This window comes from Ictalurus punctatus, chromosome 11 (genome assembly GCF_001660625.3).
Source record: "Ictalurus punctatus breed USDA103 chromosome 11, Coco_2.0, whole genome shotgun sequence".
Classification (NCBI taxonomy): Eukaryota; Metazoa; Chordata; class Actinopteri; order Siluriformes; family Ictaluridae; genus Ictalurus; species Ictalurus punctatus.
Genome location: NC_030426.2, coordinates 28,070,199 through 28,087,213, shown reverse-complemented (window position 1 = coordinate 28,087,213; position 17,015 = coordinate 28,070,199). Strand labels below are relative to the sequence as shown.

General features: G+C 41.4%; 1 protein-coding gene across 1 annotated transcript; it reads left to right on the top strand.

The window, feature by feature from the left end:
- Positions 1–597: 597 nt before the first annotated feature.
- LOC128628703 (zinc finger protein OZF) lies at positions 598–15,989 on the top strand. Its single transcript, XM_053683629.1, has 3 exons — positions 598–4,673; positions 4,874–5,678; positions 13,822–15,989. The coding sequence occupies exons 2-3, from the start codon at positions 4,955–4,957 to the stop codon at positions 14,406–14,408; spliced, it is 1,311 nt and encodes a 436-aa protein (XP_053539604.1). The 5' UTR covers positions 598–4,673; positions 4,874–4,954; the 3' UTR covers positions 14,409–15,989.
- The last annotated feature ends 1,026 nt before the right edge of the window (positions 15,990–17,015 follow it).

Below are 17,015 nucleotides of genomic sequence, written 5' to 3'. Positions count from 1 at the left end.
CACTTCATCTCCAACGTTTCTCTTTAGCTGAAGGGATTACAGTAAGTGTTTTAGATGACACCGTCCCCCTTGAAAGTGTTGGAACAAGGCAGGTTATTTTAGTTAGTTGGTTAATTAACTAAGAGTTGATCCTCTGTTAATTGTTAAAACGTCTCCTTGCGCAGATCCTAACTGTCAATTAGCAGCATCAGTCAGCAGGGTGAAGAACAATATGATATAGCCACAATAATGTAATATTTAATATTAATTACAGTAGAAATATGATCCAGTGGACCGGTACCTGCTTGCTAGCTGGGGCTATATTAGCAAAACAGCCTTCTGTTGTTATGGTGATTAGGAGCGCTAATACAATGCTCCAGTAGGTGTCGCTGTGAGCGTCTAGGTCGCGTTCCGCCACACATTCACAGAAATAGAAGAAGACGCGCGGCAGTTTTGCTGATTGATGATCTGAGCTCTCCGACTCTACTAATCATCTTTACATTCAAATATTTCTGACAGGGTTTTACCTCCACAGTTCCATCTGATCCGTTGTGGGTGTATTTGAGGAGGTTAACTGCGTTCTGCTGTAAAGATCAAGGTAAGTTCAACTCGGCTAACAGTGGCTGAATCCTAAATGGATTTCTACTTCCTGTGCTAGTGCACTACACAGTCTATAAAACTGTGGTGTTTACATACTCTGTAGTGCACTATATATCCTATCAGGAAGTCAAAACTAGTGAAAAGTTACAGTGTGTGTTGCTAATTATTAACAGATTATCAAATTGATGCTAATCATGATCATGTTTTACTTCTTTTAAACTTTAGAGCACTCTATGGCTAACATTGCTAATGATTATTCAAATAAGTTTAGCTCATTAGCAGTTATCCTCATCAGATAATCCTTAGTGAGATACTGAAGTAGTTTAATTAATCTGGACAGTGACGTCATATGTTACATTTGAGCTGATTTGAAGCTGATTCTACGTCATCTCTCCTACCCACCTGAGGCAGTGAGAATAACCTGGATACCTTCTTGTGTGCATGTGGACAATACAAAGGTGAAGGCAGGGCAGCGGTAGCTCAGTGGTTAAGACGTCCGACTTCTGATCGGAACGTTGTGAATTAAAATCCCAGCACCTCTAACCTGCCACTGCTGGACCCTTAACCCTCAACCGCTCAGCGGTATAAATGAGATAAATGTATATTGCTCTGGATAAGGGCGTCCTTCAGCCATCTTAACATCCTGCTTCTTTTCCTTGGCTTTTACACATCAGACTCCATGTAAACCATATGGAGCTCTCTGTTAGCAGTTAGAGATTACAGTCAGAGCTACATGTATTCTGTCCTACAAACTACAGGTCGACAGATTGATCGGTTTTGCCAGTTAATCAGCACCGACAACCGATTGCGGTTACCGGTAAAAAAAAATAAAAAAAATAAATAAAAAGGAGATGGAGAAATTTAGACGTGTGGTATTTAGACATGTGAGACTCCACTCTGCACCAAACATCAACAACGAAAAGGAGTTATCAGGAGTGTGTGTGTGTGTAACAAACTGGCAATGGCCTGCTCTCAGCTCTTGTACCTGGAGTGGAGTCTGTTTTTCATACATTCACTTTTCTTTTCTTTTTTTTAAATTACAGCACTTTTTATGTGCTGCAATTTCTATGTGGTAAAACTAAATGTATAAGTATACCCTTTATTAAAATCTATGAATGTACAAATCCATGAATTACAGTGCCCTCCACTAATATTGGCACCCTTGGTAAATATGAGCAAAGAAGGCTGTAAATAATTATTTATTGTTTAACCTTTTGATCTTTTGTTTAAAAAAAAATCACAAAAATACTCTGCTCTCATGGATCTCAAACAATTGCAAACACGACACAGGTTTATCCCGAAATAAATATTTTTGCTAAATAGGTGTGCAACAGTTATTGGCACTCCTATCAATTCATATGAGAAAAGTATATTTGAAGTATATTCCCATTTATATTTTGAATTTTTTTTTTAGTACACCTGGGTGACTAGAAACAGGAAATTGTTCAACCATGACTTCCTGTTTCACAGGGGTATAAATATGAGGTAACACATAGGCCAAATTCCCTTAGTCATTCATAACAATTAGTAAGAGCGAGGAATATAGCTGTGATGTGCGGCAAAAGGTTATTGAGTTTCACACAATGGGAAGTGTCTATAAGAAAATAGCACAAGCATTGAAAATGCCCATTTCACCATCACAGCAATAATTCGAGTGACCAAAAAACCTCCAAGGATCACAGCTGGAGAACTGCAGGAGTTAGTTGTGTCTTGGGGTCAGAAAGTCTCCAAAACTACAATCTGAAGTCACCTCCATCACCACAAGTTGTTTGGAAGGGTTTCAAGAAAAAAGCCTCTACTCTCATCCAAAAACAAACTCAAGCGTCTTCAGTGTGCCGAGACTACTGGAACTTCAAATGGGATCGGGTTCTATGGTCAGATGAAACCGAAATAAAGCTTTTTGGTAATAAACACAGAGGTGGTTTTGGAGCACACAGAGAGGTAGCCGTATGGAAAAGTTCCTCATGTCCACGGTTAAATATGGAGGTGGATCTTTAATGTTTTGGGAATGTTTTTTTCTGCCAGAGGACCTGGACATTTTGTTAGGATACATGGCATCATGGACTCTCAAATATCAACAGATATATTAAATGAAAACCTGACTGCCTCTGACAGAAAGCTTCAAATGGGCCGTGGTTGGATCTTCCAGCTGGACAATGATCCAAAACATACATCAAAATCAACACAGAAATGGTTTACTGACCACAAAATCAAGGTCCTCCCATGACCATCCCAGTCCCCTGACCTGAACCCCATAGAACACCTGTGGGGTGAACTGAAGAGGAGAGTCCACCAGCGTGGACCTCAAAATGTGAAGGATCTGGAGTGATTTTGTATGGAGGAACGGTCTCAGATACCTCGCCAACCTTCTCCAACCTCATCAGGGATTATAGGAGAAGACTCGGAGCTGTTATCTTGGCGAGGGGGGGGGTAGCATAAAGTAAAGACTTAAAGGGTGCCGATAATTGTTCCACACCTATATTTAACAATGATGTATATCTCTCTTGCACAGAGGCACAAATGAAAGAAAAAAAACAGACCCCACAAAACACGGATGTCTACTTAATATACTTCCTTGTTCAAAAGGACAGCACTTTTCATCCAGTTCTAGACTTGAGAGGATTGAATAGGTTTTTAAAGCTTTATACATTTTTGTTTGTTTTTCTGGGCTGTAAAATGGTGCTGTGGGCACACTGTTCAGACAGTGGAGTGGTTCCTGCACACAGAAGTGCTAGCCCAGATCTGAGAAAGGTAAGACACATGTACCTCTTTCCCAATGCCAGGTCAACAGATCTCTAGTTGTGCTTCTCCCAGGCAGAACTGGACAGTGCACTGGGAGGAGATGCACTGGTCTACAACTGACCTCACCATCTTCTATACTTTTCCTCCCCCTCCACTACTACTACTCTACTAGATTTTGGCCCAGTGACGAACAGTAGCTTGAGACCCCAACAGCATTCCTACACCATTCATTGTTTGGCGATGTCTTACCAGGCAGTGCCTTCCTCCTGAGCTTTGTTTTGCAATGTTCAGCAAAAGTTCGTGATGATGTTCACCAGTTCTTCTGATGCACATCTTTGGTAAAAGTTTCCCAACTGGTGCTTACTACAGTACATGTAACTACTACATGTTTACTACTACATACCTGTAGCAGCCGCAGTGTGCTACCCACAATAGCTTTATTGGTCTTGCATGTAAATCTCAAGCGTAAACAAGCATAGAAGAGAATTTTCCTGTTAATCCGCATTCAACCAATCTGAACAATTTCTCATGTATGCAGTGAGGGTGCTTTTTAATCTACTGGATGTAATAAGGACGTGTCAGTGATCCAGTCAGTGGAATTTCAATCGCAAGAACATTTCTCAGATTGATTCCAATCATTGTTTATGATTAGCCACACAATTTGTACCATTAATACTGCTAATAACTGTAACACCAAAATACACAAATCTAAAGAAATGGAGAAGGAGCTTTTAAATTGCAACCCAACCACTACATCTATTACACGAAGAGGGAAACAAAATTCAATTTTGGTGGTGTGGAGGAAAAAGACTGCCCCCACTGAATGGTAGCTGTTGTGTGATAGAGGAGAGTTAGCTAGTGGGTAGGAACTGTCAAGGCCAAACTGGGGAGAAAATGTCAGAAAAACAGAATTTGCACAATGTTTGAATTATGATAGATGCGTTGCTGAATGACTGCCATGGAATGGCATCTGATCCGAGGTGTATCTGGCCTCATGCCCAGTGTTCCCAGAACATACAGTATCTCACAAAAGTGAGTACACCCCTCACATTTTTGTAAATATTTGATTCTATCTTTTCATGTGACACACTGAAGAAATGACACTTTGCTACAGTGTAAAGTAGTGAGTGTACAGCTTGTGTAACAGTGTAAATTTGCTGTCCCCTCAAAATAACTCAACACACAGCCATTAATGTCTAAACCGCTGGCAACAAAAGTGAGTACACCCCTAAGTGAAAATGTACAAATTGGGCCCAATTATTTAATAAATCAGGAGTTGTAAATGGAGGTGAAGATTGTCATTGTGGTGTCTGGCAGGAGGTTGGTACATGGCTGGGAAGTGCTTCAGACAGGTAAGATCAAAGCAGGAGAACCATACCAAGATCTTTCACCAGCAGTGTCATATTCCTTCCAAAACACACCGGTCTGTTTGCAAACAGGAAGACTATTTTAGAGCTCTAATTATCAGCTTAAAAAATGTAGTGAATGGTTTATTTTTGGTAAAATTATTGAAGCACTGAAATTTATTTTTTTTTGCCTTTTTCTGATGCAGATTTGAGCGTTGTCCTGTCTCCTCCTGTTGTCCTCTTTCCTACATATCATAACCTCCACAAGAATATCAAGCATTTCAACTATGATGAAGTCAGAAGAGATTAAATGTGAGGATCTGGAACCTGTGGAGAGCTGCAGTAGTGAACAAATCTCTGATACTTTCCACTCTAAGAGCTCTCGCAGACGAGTGCAGAAAGAAATCTTTCACTGCTCAGAGTGTGGAAAAAGTTTCAGTCACAATTGTCATCTCGAACAACATCAGCGAATTCACACAGGAGAGAAGCCGTATCACTGCTCGCAATGTGGGAAGAGCTTCAGTCAAAAGGGTCATCTCAAAGAACATCAGCGGACTCACACAGGAGAGAAGCCGTATCGATGCTCACAGTGTAGGAAGAGCTTCAGTCAAAAGGGTCATCTCAAAGAACATCAGCGGACTCACACAGGAGAGAAGCCGTATCACTGCTCACAATGTAGGAAGAGCTTCAGGAATAAGAGTCATGTCAAACAACACCAGCGCATCCACACAGGAGAGAAACCGTATCAGTGTTCACATTGTGAGAAAAGGTTTAGTGTGAAAGGTTTTCTCATAAATCACCTGCGAGTTCATACAGGAGAGAAACCGTATGAGTGCTCAGAGTGTGGGAAGAGTTTTGCACAGATGATTAATCTCAAAACACACCAACGCTTTCACACAGGAGATAGACCACATAACTGCCTGGAGTGTGGGAAGAGTTTTATAAAAAAGTCTGATCTTGAAATACACCAGCGCGTTCACACTGGAGATAAACCGTATTACTGCCCACTGTGTACGAAGAATTTTACTACCCTGAGTAATCTCAGAAAACACCAGCGCGTTCACGCTAGAGAGAAAACCGGACTGCTCGGAGAGACAGATGAGTTTTAGTACACAAGGAAATTGAATTAGTGCATTTACACAGCTGAGAATGAGTTTTCAATAGAAAGTGTGGGATTTTTCACCGTACCATACTTTACTTTACTTTACTTCACTTTACATTGATATCCAGTCAAGTTTATGCCAATTATATTACTTTACCAAACCTGACACCATTTACACATTGTGCATATGCCACAATTTCACATAACAAATTTTCGGTTGAAATAGTCAAAAATGGCATGGCCAACAGAGAAAATAAACAAACATTATGACCCAGAAATAATAAGTAGGCCTATAATGAAGTGTCAAATGAAATACTTCACAAATAATGCTAATGATGATTATAATTAGGATGTAATTTAAAACTGTATTTTTGGTTAGGGTTTTTTTTTTTTTTTTTTTTTTTTAAACAGTGCTGTAAATTATCTAACTGAGATGTTCATAATTTTTAAAAATATTTACACCCTTTTAAATAAACTCAAACCTTGCCTCTGGCTGCTCAGTAGAGGTAAATTCATACATTTAAAATCTAAATCCTGAATTGATATATTTCTGTAAAGCTGATTTGGGACAATGTCCACTGATAAAAGAGCAATACAAATAAAACTGAATTGAATTGAATTCTGAAAATTGTCTTCTGTCCCTGCTGCTTCCAAACAGCTCCTGTTATTAATAATAAGAAAAAGAAAGACGTCAGTATATTAATGGGAAAGATAAAGATATAATATGTTTACACTCCTCTTCCTTCAGAGTCCTGTCAGAAACTGTGCCAATTTGAGCTAACTAGCAACTTAGCTGAGCTAAGCTAAGAATATTGGAGATATTTAAATAGACAATTAGCTGATATTTTTAAACAAACCCTTACTAGAATTATGGACTAAACAGAGCTGGTATATTTTTTTTAGTTAGTTAGTTTAAAGAGATTATCCTTAACGAGTCATAAATGTTTGTCTGTTAACCATTAGAACGTTTCACCTTACACAGATTCTGTCAATCAGCAGCATCATTTTATATTAATTATAGTATAAAAAAAAATATGATCCACTGCCCGGGGAAGAGACAATCTGGTTCAGTACTTTATTCTACACTTTACAAATTTTATAAGTGTGCGATATTGTTTAATTTAGTTAATATTGTTTTATTTTCCCTGTGCTAACCGGTTCATGAGCGCTAATACAATGCTCCAGTAGGTGTCGCTGTGAGCGTCTAGGTCGCGTTCCGCCACACATTCACAGAAATAGAAGAAGACGTGCGGCAGTTTTGCTGATTGATGATCTGAGCTCTCCGACTCTACTAATCATCTTTACATTCAAATATTTCTGACAGGGTTTTACCTCCACAGTTCCATCTGATCCGTTGTGGGTGTATTTGAGGAGGTTAACTGCGTTCTGCTGTAAAGATCAAGGTAAGTTCAACTCGGCTAACAGTGGCTGAATCCTGAATGGATTTCTACTTCCTGTGCTAGTGCACTACACAGCCTATAAAATAGTGGTGTTTACACACTCTGCAGTGCACTATATATCCTATCAGGACTCATTTGGAACGCGGCCCTATTGAAACCTTACTGTGCAGATAATTATTCATTAATTAATACATTGACGCTAATCATAATCGGGTTTCATTTTATTAATATAAACGTTGATTGAGCGGCTTAAAATAATATATTTTCGTATTAGTTTAGTTTTACATACGAATCAAGTTTAAATTGCTTTGTTTACATGTACAGAATTTAACAGACGCCCTTAAGGACTCACACAAGCGCTTTGGAGTCTCTACAAAAACACCTCCTCATGCTGGTTCACTCGGTCAGGGACTCAGAGCTCCATCACACTAACACCCTGTATTTCACTACACACTAACCCAATCATTTTATTCATGAAATCTAGCTGTTTTATGATTAAGGAAATAATAAATATGAAAGAAAGCGTCACAAATCTGTAAATGACAACAAATAAGATGAGTGTTTGAGTTAAGATAGAAGATATGGGGCTGTATAAAAGGAGGATGGAGTGAAGGTGCACACTGCGCTTATGAGGGAAAAGATTATTAGAGAGCGGTATGACTTTCAACATCACCAACACACATAAAGCACTGTGTGTGAGTGGCTTGGTGTCCATAATTCATTTAGTTCAAGATTCTGGTGGTTTCAGGTGCAGTTGCACTGATAAATAATAGTTTTATTGGTATAGATGTGAATATAGATGTGTGTTGTGCGATATAAAGATATTATTGTCCCTACATGCAGGGGCGCCATGAAGAGCTTTAAGGGGGTATGCGAGACAGAATTTTGGGTTCCCTTCTTCCACATGAATGTGTTGTTTGTTTGTTTTTCTTTTGACGTTTAATAAGACATGTAAATAATTTATTAGTTAAAATTTATATTATTTCAAGTAACATTTAAGTATGCTATATATTTACTTATATTTTATATATTTAATATTTATATATTTAAGTAGGCCTAACAATAGTTTAAGGTTTTCATTTTAGTGTGTGTGTGTATATATATATATATATATATATATATATATATATATATATATATATATATTTATATATATATATTTATATATTTTTTTTTTTAAACGGCATTTGGCAATTCGGCAGACACCCTTATCCAGAGTGACTTACATTTATCTCATGTAGAACAACCCTCATTCTTTTACCTCATTGTTTTTTTTTAAATTATTATTATTATTGAATCATTACAAAAATCATGTTTAACAGTTAAAATTATTTTTTAACAGTTTTCCTTCATATTCTCAGTAAGATATTACAATCTAGGCAGTATTAATAAAAAAATATAAAAACCCATGAAAGTGGCTGAACACCAAAAGGCTTCAACACAAATGGAATAGCAGTTTCAAATCTGTAGTTATTAGCCTATAAATAAAAAAGAATTGAAGTTAAGAGGTGCTTGTTCTAAACTTTTCAGACATAAAGGTAACACAATTAAATTTGAACACGTCTTGTTTTCATAATTGGCCATTTTTCTAACATTTCATTAAAGGGTGTGTAATTGTGTGCTCTATTGATATGAGTGCCAGATGCACTAATCGGTCCATTGTAGATGGCAGATAATTTTTGTTATAAGTTTGAATTTAATGAATGATCTCTCTGCAGGGGCCACTGTGACATGCATGGTAAGGAACACTCTTAATACAACAGCCAAATTCTTGAATAATGATTCAAGGTTTCTCCGAAGAATAAAGTTACGTTTTTCACTTGCGGATTTTAACGCATTCATTCCTACTTTAAAAATATATATATATTTTACGTTTTTGCTTTCGTGATCCTGACAGGTGTATCTTTCCATCCATATTTTTTTTTTTGTGCGGTTAACGTCATGCAGTGTATTTTGAAGTGACGAGAGCATGCTCATGTTCACTTCTTACTTTCAATAATTCACAATTTTTTTATTTTATTTTACTACAATATTGTTAGTTAACGTGTCCATGTATGTAAGAAAAAAAAATCACAAATAAAATAATAATCCAAAGTCGTGCTTTGGGGCCCCCTAGCGTCCTGGGCCCATATGCCTGGCATTCTCTGCACCCCCCTCTAACGGCGACCTTCTCCCCAGAGCTCCAACCTGAGAGCCACAAGGTGGTCTCACCTGCCGAGCTCCAGCCAGAGGTCAACTTGGCAACCTCCTCCCCAGAGCTTCAACCTGAGACTCACGAGGTGGTCTCAACCAAAGAGGTCCAGCACAAGACCCACAAAGTAGTCTCAGCTGCAGAGTCCAGTTGGAGGTCAATGTGGTGACCTCCTCCCCAGAGCTCCAGCTTGAGACCCACAAGGTAGTCTCAACTACAGAGCCTCAGTCGGAGGTCACCATGGCAACCTTCTCCCCAGAGCCCCAGCACGAGACCCATGAGGTTGTCTCATCTCCAAAACTCCAGCATAAATTCAAGTTCCTGTCCGATGTCAACGAGACGGCCTCACACGCCAAGCTCCCGTCCGAGGTCGGCGAGACGGCCTCACACGCCAAGTTCCCGTCCGAGGTCGGCGAGACGGCCTCACACGCCAAGTTCCCGTCCGAGGTCGGCGAGACGGCCTCACACGCCAAGTTCCCGTCCGAGGTCGGCGAGACGGCCTCACACGCCAAGTTCCCGTCCGAGGTCGGCGAGACGGCCTCACACGCCAAGTTCCCGTCCGAGGTCGGCGAGACGGCCTCACACGCCAAGTTCCCGTCCGAGGTCGGCGAGACGGCCTCACACGCCAAGTTCCCGTCCGAGGTCGGCGAGACGGCCTCACACGCCAAGTTCCCGTCCGAGGTCGGCGAGACGGCCTCACACGCCAAGTTCCCGTCCGAGGTCGGCGAGACGGCCTCACACGCCAAGTTCCCGTCCGAGGTCGGCGAGACGGCCTCACACGCCAAGTTCCCGTCCGAGGTCGGCGAGACGGCCTCACACGCCAAGTTCCCGTCCGAGGTCGGCGAGACGGCCTCACACGCCAAGTTCCCGTCCGAGGTCGGCGAGACGGCCTCACACGCCAAGTTCCCGTCCGAGGTCGGCGAGACGGCCTCACACGCCAAGTTCCCGTCCGAGGTCGGCGAGACGGCCTCACACGCCAAGTTCCCGTCCGAGGTCGGCGAGACGGCCTCACACGCCAAGTTCCCGTCCGAGGTCGGCGAGACGGCCTCACACGCCAAGTTCCCGTCCGAGGTCGGCGAGACGGCCTCACACGCCAAGTTCCCGTCCGAGGTCGGCGAGACGGCCTCACACGCCAAGTTCCCGTCCGAGGTCGGCGAGACGGCCTCACACGCCAAGTTCCCGTCCGAGGTCGGCGAGACGGCCTCACACGCCAAGTTCCCGTCCGAGGTCGGCGAGACGGCCTCACACGCCAAGTTCCCGTCCGAGGTCGGCGAGACGGCCTCACACGCCAAGTTCCCGTCCGAGGTCGGCGAGACGGCCTCACACGCCAAGTTCCCGTCCGAGGTCGGCGAGACGGCCTCACACGCCAAGTTCCCGTCCGAGGTCGGCGAGACGGCCTCACACGCCAAGTTCCCGTCCGAGGTCGGCGAGACGGCCTCACACGCCAAGTTCCCGTCCGAGGTCGGCGAGACGGCCTCACACGCCAAGTTCCCGTCCGAGGTCGGCGAGACGGCCTCACACGCCAAGTTCCCGTCCGAGGTCGACGAGGGTTCTTTGGACCTGCCTGCCAGTGGGTATGGCTCTTAGTGGCCAAGGGAGCCAGGGAACTTGGGAATGTAACCCAGTTTGTGGGAATATTTGTGACGGCGTTTGGGAGTCCAGAATCTAAGGCCGACCTGGAACAACTTTTGGGGGGGGTCAGCCTGGCAGATAAATCTGCCCTGCCATTCACCACCTACTGTATGTAGGCAAAGAGGGTGGCCCCCACACCAGACCTCCTACCTGAGACCCACGAGGTGGTCTCACCTGCAGAGCTCTAGCACAAGACCCACAAAGTAGTCTCAGCTCCAGAGCCTCAGTCGGAGGTCACCATGGTGACCTTCTCCTCAGAGCCCCAGAATGAAACCCATGAGGTGGTCTCATCTCCAGAGCTCCAGCATAAAGTCAAGTTTCTGTCCGAGGTCGACGGGACGGCCTCCCGAGCCACGTTTCTGTCCGAGGTCGACGGGACGGCCTCCCGAGCCACGTTTCTGTCCGAGGTCGACGGGACGGCCTCCTAAGCCACGTTTCTGTCCGAGGTCGACGGGATGGCCTCCCGAGCCATGTTTCTGTCCGAGGTCGACGGGATGGCCTCCCGAGTCATGTTCCAGCTAGAGGTTGCAGACAAGGACAACCAAGTTCTGCATCCACCTGAATCTGGTGACACCAAGTTCAGCCTGCAGAGTTGATGGAGAACGACGCTCAGCCTCTCTGCAGATCTGAGGATGCCGCTCAGCATCCCTATTCATCTGAGTATGTTTCTCCATCTCCCGTATTAACCAAGAGCTCCGCCGAATGTCACTACGCCAGGCTTCTCTAAGGACGTCGCTCTGCCTCCCTGCTCCGCCGAGGACGCCGCTCTGCCTCCCTGCTCCGCCGAGGACGCCGCTCTGCCTCCCTGTTCAGCTGAACAAGGGCTGAACAAGAGTGCAACACATACACTGTTGAGACAGGGTACATTTACATTTATGGCATTTGGCAGATGCCCTTATCCAGAGCAAATGTATATCACATTTATCACATTTATACAGCTGAGCAGTTGAGGGTTGAGGGCCTTGCTCAAGGGCCCAGCAGTGGCAAATTGGTGGTGCTGGGATTTGAACTCACAACCTTCTGGGTACTAGTGTCCACACCCAGAAGTGGTGACACACCCAGAAATGGTCTGACAGATGTTTGGGAAGACATTCTTTGACCATTCTTGCCACAATGCACAATTGCTCACTGTATGTAGGCCCCAAGACAGTTAGCAGGATCTTGGTTTCCACTACTGCATTCTATGGGTTTGCTTCCTTGTGCATAGGAGGAGTGAAATAGAACACTATTACTGTGTCCCAAATGACATTCTATACACTACATTCTTATATTATGCACTATAAACTCTAGTAGTATTGTTGCAAATGCCACACTTTCGGTATTGTACTAACCGGAAGTATATTCTGTTTCCCGGTTGAGGTCAGATTACGTCAAACACACGTAATTTTTCTGTTCTGCATCTGAGCCTGATATAGCCCCGCCCCATCCGCTACGTAAGGAAACCTGTGACCGTGCATGAAGTGTCCATCTTTCCACACTATTTTTTCGTTTGAATGAGTGCATCATCTGAAACTTAAAGTACACTTTGTTTTTTGTTTTTTTTCAGTGTCAACACATTAAGCACACTATTTATACTACAAAATGGCATAGTATAGTACACAAGTGTGTCATTTGGGACTATATTTATGAATGTGACAGGTTTTATAAAACCTGGATAAGTGAAAGGTGTTCCTTGTCATTTGGAAATGGCGTTAACCTAGAACATGTTCCAGAGAGATATGTTGTATATATTGTGAATACATGTCATACATCACTGTGCCATCACGTCTTTTAATTACTGCTGAGGTTCATAGAAACAGTAATAGACATAACTAGTGATTCTTTTGTGTTTAGTTTTGTTTTCATTGTTCTTTTATGCAGTGTACACAACCCAAAATTAATGTTTTTGCAATAATGTTTTGTTTAAACTTAAAATTACAAAAACAATTCTAATGTTATGTGCAGGATTGCATACTGGTAGTTTGAATTTGCACAATGGCTCCCGAATAGGGCAAAACATGGGAGATCAAGTTCAAATCCTCATGATCCTGATATGTAGTCTGTATTCCAGAGAGAAAAGTTGACGGTACTATCTGGGTGGAAGGGATGGCATACTCTCTTTCCTCTATCAATTGCAGTGACCTCACAGATGCCCAAGTAATTTATGTAATTTTAAGATGTATGCAGAAGAGGACAGATAGTACTATCCGAGTGTGTTACGCTTCCCTGTGACACAGCATGAGCAACAGTCTAAAACAATGATGAGGTTGGCTTTACATGTCTTGGAGGAAGCATGTGTTTGCCCTTTGCCCACCCTCTCTGGTTGGTAGTTGGCCAAACAATATTGGGGAAAACCCAATTTTTTATTTATTTATTTATTATTTTTTACAATGTTTGAATTATAGCAGATACACTTCTGAATGGCTGCCATGGAATTTGGTGGTTCATGATCAAAGCAGGATCACCACCAAAAGATCTTTCACCAGATCTTTGTCCTTTTTCTCCAGACCACAGCAGTCGGTTTCAGACAGGAAAGTTATTTTGTCACTCTGATTCAGTTTTATAGAATATAGCAAAATGGTTTATTTGGTTAAAATGCTGAATATATATTTTTGTCTTTTTCTGATGCAGATTTGAGGGGTGTCCTGCCTCCTCCTGTTGTCCTCTTTCCAACACATCATAACTTAACCTCCACAAGAATATCAAGCATTTCAACTATGATGAAGTCAGAAGAGATTAAATGTGAGGATCTGGAACCTGTGGAGAGCTGCAGTATTGAACAAATCTCTGATACTTTCCACTCTAAGATCTCTCGCAGACGAGTGCAGAAAAAAAATCACCACTGCTCAGTGTGCGGAAAGAGTTTCGATCGAGAGAGTTTTCTCAGAAAGCATCAGCGGATTCACACAGGAGAGAAACCGTATCAATGCTCAGAGTGTGGGAAGACTTTCAGGCAAAAGAGTCATGTCAATCAGCACCAGCGCATTCACACAGGAGAGAAGCCATATCATTGTTTGGAGTGTGGGAAGAAGTTTACCTGGCAGAGAGACCTTCAGCAACACCAGCGCATCCACACAGGGGAGAAACCGTTTCAATGCTCAGAATGTGGGAAGAGTTTTACACAAAAGTCTGGTCTCCAAGTACATCAACGCATTCACACTGGAGCAAAACCGTATTACTGTCTAGAGTGTGGAAAGAGTTTTAGTCGAGAAGACACTCTCCAAGTACATCATCGTGTTCACACTGGAGAGAAACCGTATTACTGCTCATTGTGTGCAAAGAATTATACTACCCTGAGTGATCTTCGAAAACACCAGCGCGTTCACACAGGAGAGAAATCATATCACTGCTTGGAGAGTGGGAAGAGTTTCAGTCCAAAGAGTAATTTTCAGCAATACAAGCACATTAACAAAGCTGAAAATGAGGATATGATATAATTTTCAAGAAAGTGTGGGATTTAACTTGTTTTATTCTAAATACTCGTCTTGAGTCAAATTTACCACTTGTTTTGTCCATTCTTGCTAAAGTGTCCCCAAAAAGTATTTGAACATTAAGCCACATGTAACCATTTTATAGATTTCACTGGAGTAGAAAACAATATTTCAAACCAAGGGGCATGTACAGTGCCCTCCACTAATATTGGCACCCTTGGTAAATATGAGCAAAGAAGGCTGTAAAAAATTGTCTTTGTTGTTTAACCTTTTGATCTTTTGTTAAAAAATAATAATAAAAAAAATCACAAAATACTCTGCTCTCATATGAATTCATAGGGATGCCAGTAATAGTTGCAGACCAATATTTGACAAAGATATATTTTTTTGATAAATCTGTGTTGTTTACAATTGTTTGATGTCCATGAGAGCAGAGTATTTATGTGAATTTTTTTTAACAAAAGATCAAAAGGTTAAATGATAGACAATTTTTACAGCCTTCTTTGCTCATATTTACTAAGGGTGCCAAAATTAGTGGAGGGCGCTGTATTTTAAAGAAAGATACCCCAAGCACAATTTTCAAGCACTCGTAATTGTAAATTGTACTGTATGTATAGTTGTGCCCAAAAGTTTGCACACCCCTTGCAGCATCTGCTAAATCTTAATACTGTTAACAAAATAAGAGGGATCATAAAAATCCTATCTTGTTTTTTTAGTTCTGTCCTGAACAAAGTACTTCACATAACAGATATTTACATATAGTCCACAAGACAAGATAATAGCTGAATTTATAAAATGTACCCTGTTCAAAGTTTACATCCCTTAATGTATCGTGTTGCCTTCTTGAGTATCAGTGAGTGTTTGCACCTTATGTATCAGTTGTGTACGAGTCCCTCAATTGTCCTCAGTGTGAAAAGATGGATCTCAACATCATATAGCCGCTGTTGGAAGGGGCTCAAATATGCAGAATATGCTGGAAAAGCACAGAATGTGCAGGATCTGGAGGAGACTGTAGTAGAAGGGGCTGTTAAATACAATGTACTTTTCCAAACCATTTCAGGTTTACTCATTAAAGGAGTTGTTTTTAATGTTTCTTTGACATTCTGATCAGTGCACTACTGATCAGAAGGTCGTGAGTTCAAATCCCGGCAGTGGCAGCAAGGCCCTTAACCCTCAACTGATCAGCTGTATAAAATGAGATAAATGTAAATTGTTCTGGATAAGAACCAAATGCTGTAAATGGAATAATTGCAGTATGAAGTTGGATATATTGAGATTGTAAGACATTGACATGATCGTATATATATTCTTAGATTCCTGTAATTCCATGACTGCGTGGTCAAATAGTTGATGAATAGATGTTATATTCTTGAATAGCCATGAACTAATAGAAATTGTGTGTTTTCTTGATTTAAAAAGTCAGGATTTGACCAGATATGAGAATAGTTGTTAGGAACAACGATGATGAAAATAAAGTTCCTCCATCGGCATAATCAATTAAATTAAGCAATTGCCGTAACTCTGTAGTGGTTTTTATAACTGAAATAATAAAAAGGGATTTCTGATATTTTGCCGGAATAGCTGACAGACTTGAATATTCTTTTTGTGGATCATTTACCTGTAATGAATTAGGTAATGCTGTAATGAATTAGGATTCTTGATGGTCTTTTTCACCACTACTGGATATTTCAGTCCTCTTGGTTTGAGAGGTTTGATTTAGTAATATGTAAATGTCTGCACTTGTATCACACTTTTTAACCTTATCGCTTCTACAAATCACTTTACACTGTTTCTCATTCAAACACTCACACAGAGCTGCCATGCAGATGTTAGCCTGCCATCAGGAGCAACTTTGGGTTCAGTGTCTTGCCCAATGATGTTTTGGCATGTGGAGCGGCCGGGGATCGAACCGCCAACCCTGCGATTAGTGGACAATCCGCTCTGCCACCTGAGCCACGAGCCCCAAGAAATAGGTACTTCTGTCCTGTTCACTGAACAAAATAATGTTCAAATTTAGAAATAATTCCATAAATCCACAATCTAAACAGGATCAAGATGTCCATGTTAGAAATTATTCAACTAATCAGGTCCAGCAGGAGTAGTGTGTGTGATGCATAGATATAAAACACAAAATACATCAAAGAAAAAGTTCTGAATTAAATGTATAATACTTCTTAAAGCTTATCTTCTTGACTCTATAAAATAATACCATATTTATAATAACTATTACATTAAATTTTATTTATAGTGTTTATAACAGTGGACATTGTCAAATCAATCACAGTTTATTTATATATCACATTTAAAAACAACACGAGTTGACCAAAGTGTGTTACACTCCCAAAATTACAATCCAAGCACATTTAAAACATATACAATATAACACATGAACATGAACAGTTATAATAAATTTAAGGACAGTTATACGCAGCAGAGTAAAGATGAGTCCTCAACAGCAGTTTAAAAGATTCAGCTTCATCACAAGCGCTAATGTGGACAGGGAGAATGTTCCAGAGACAAGGAGCTGCAACAGAGAAGGTACAATCTCCTTTAGATTTCAGTCATGACTTTGGGACACTTACAATGAAACTTTGTATGATAATAAATGTATTT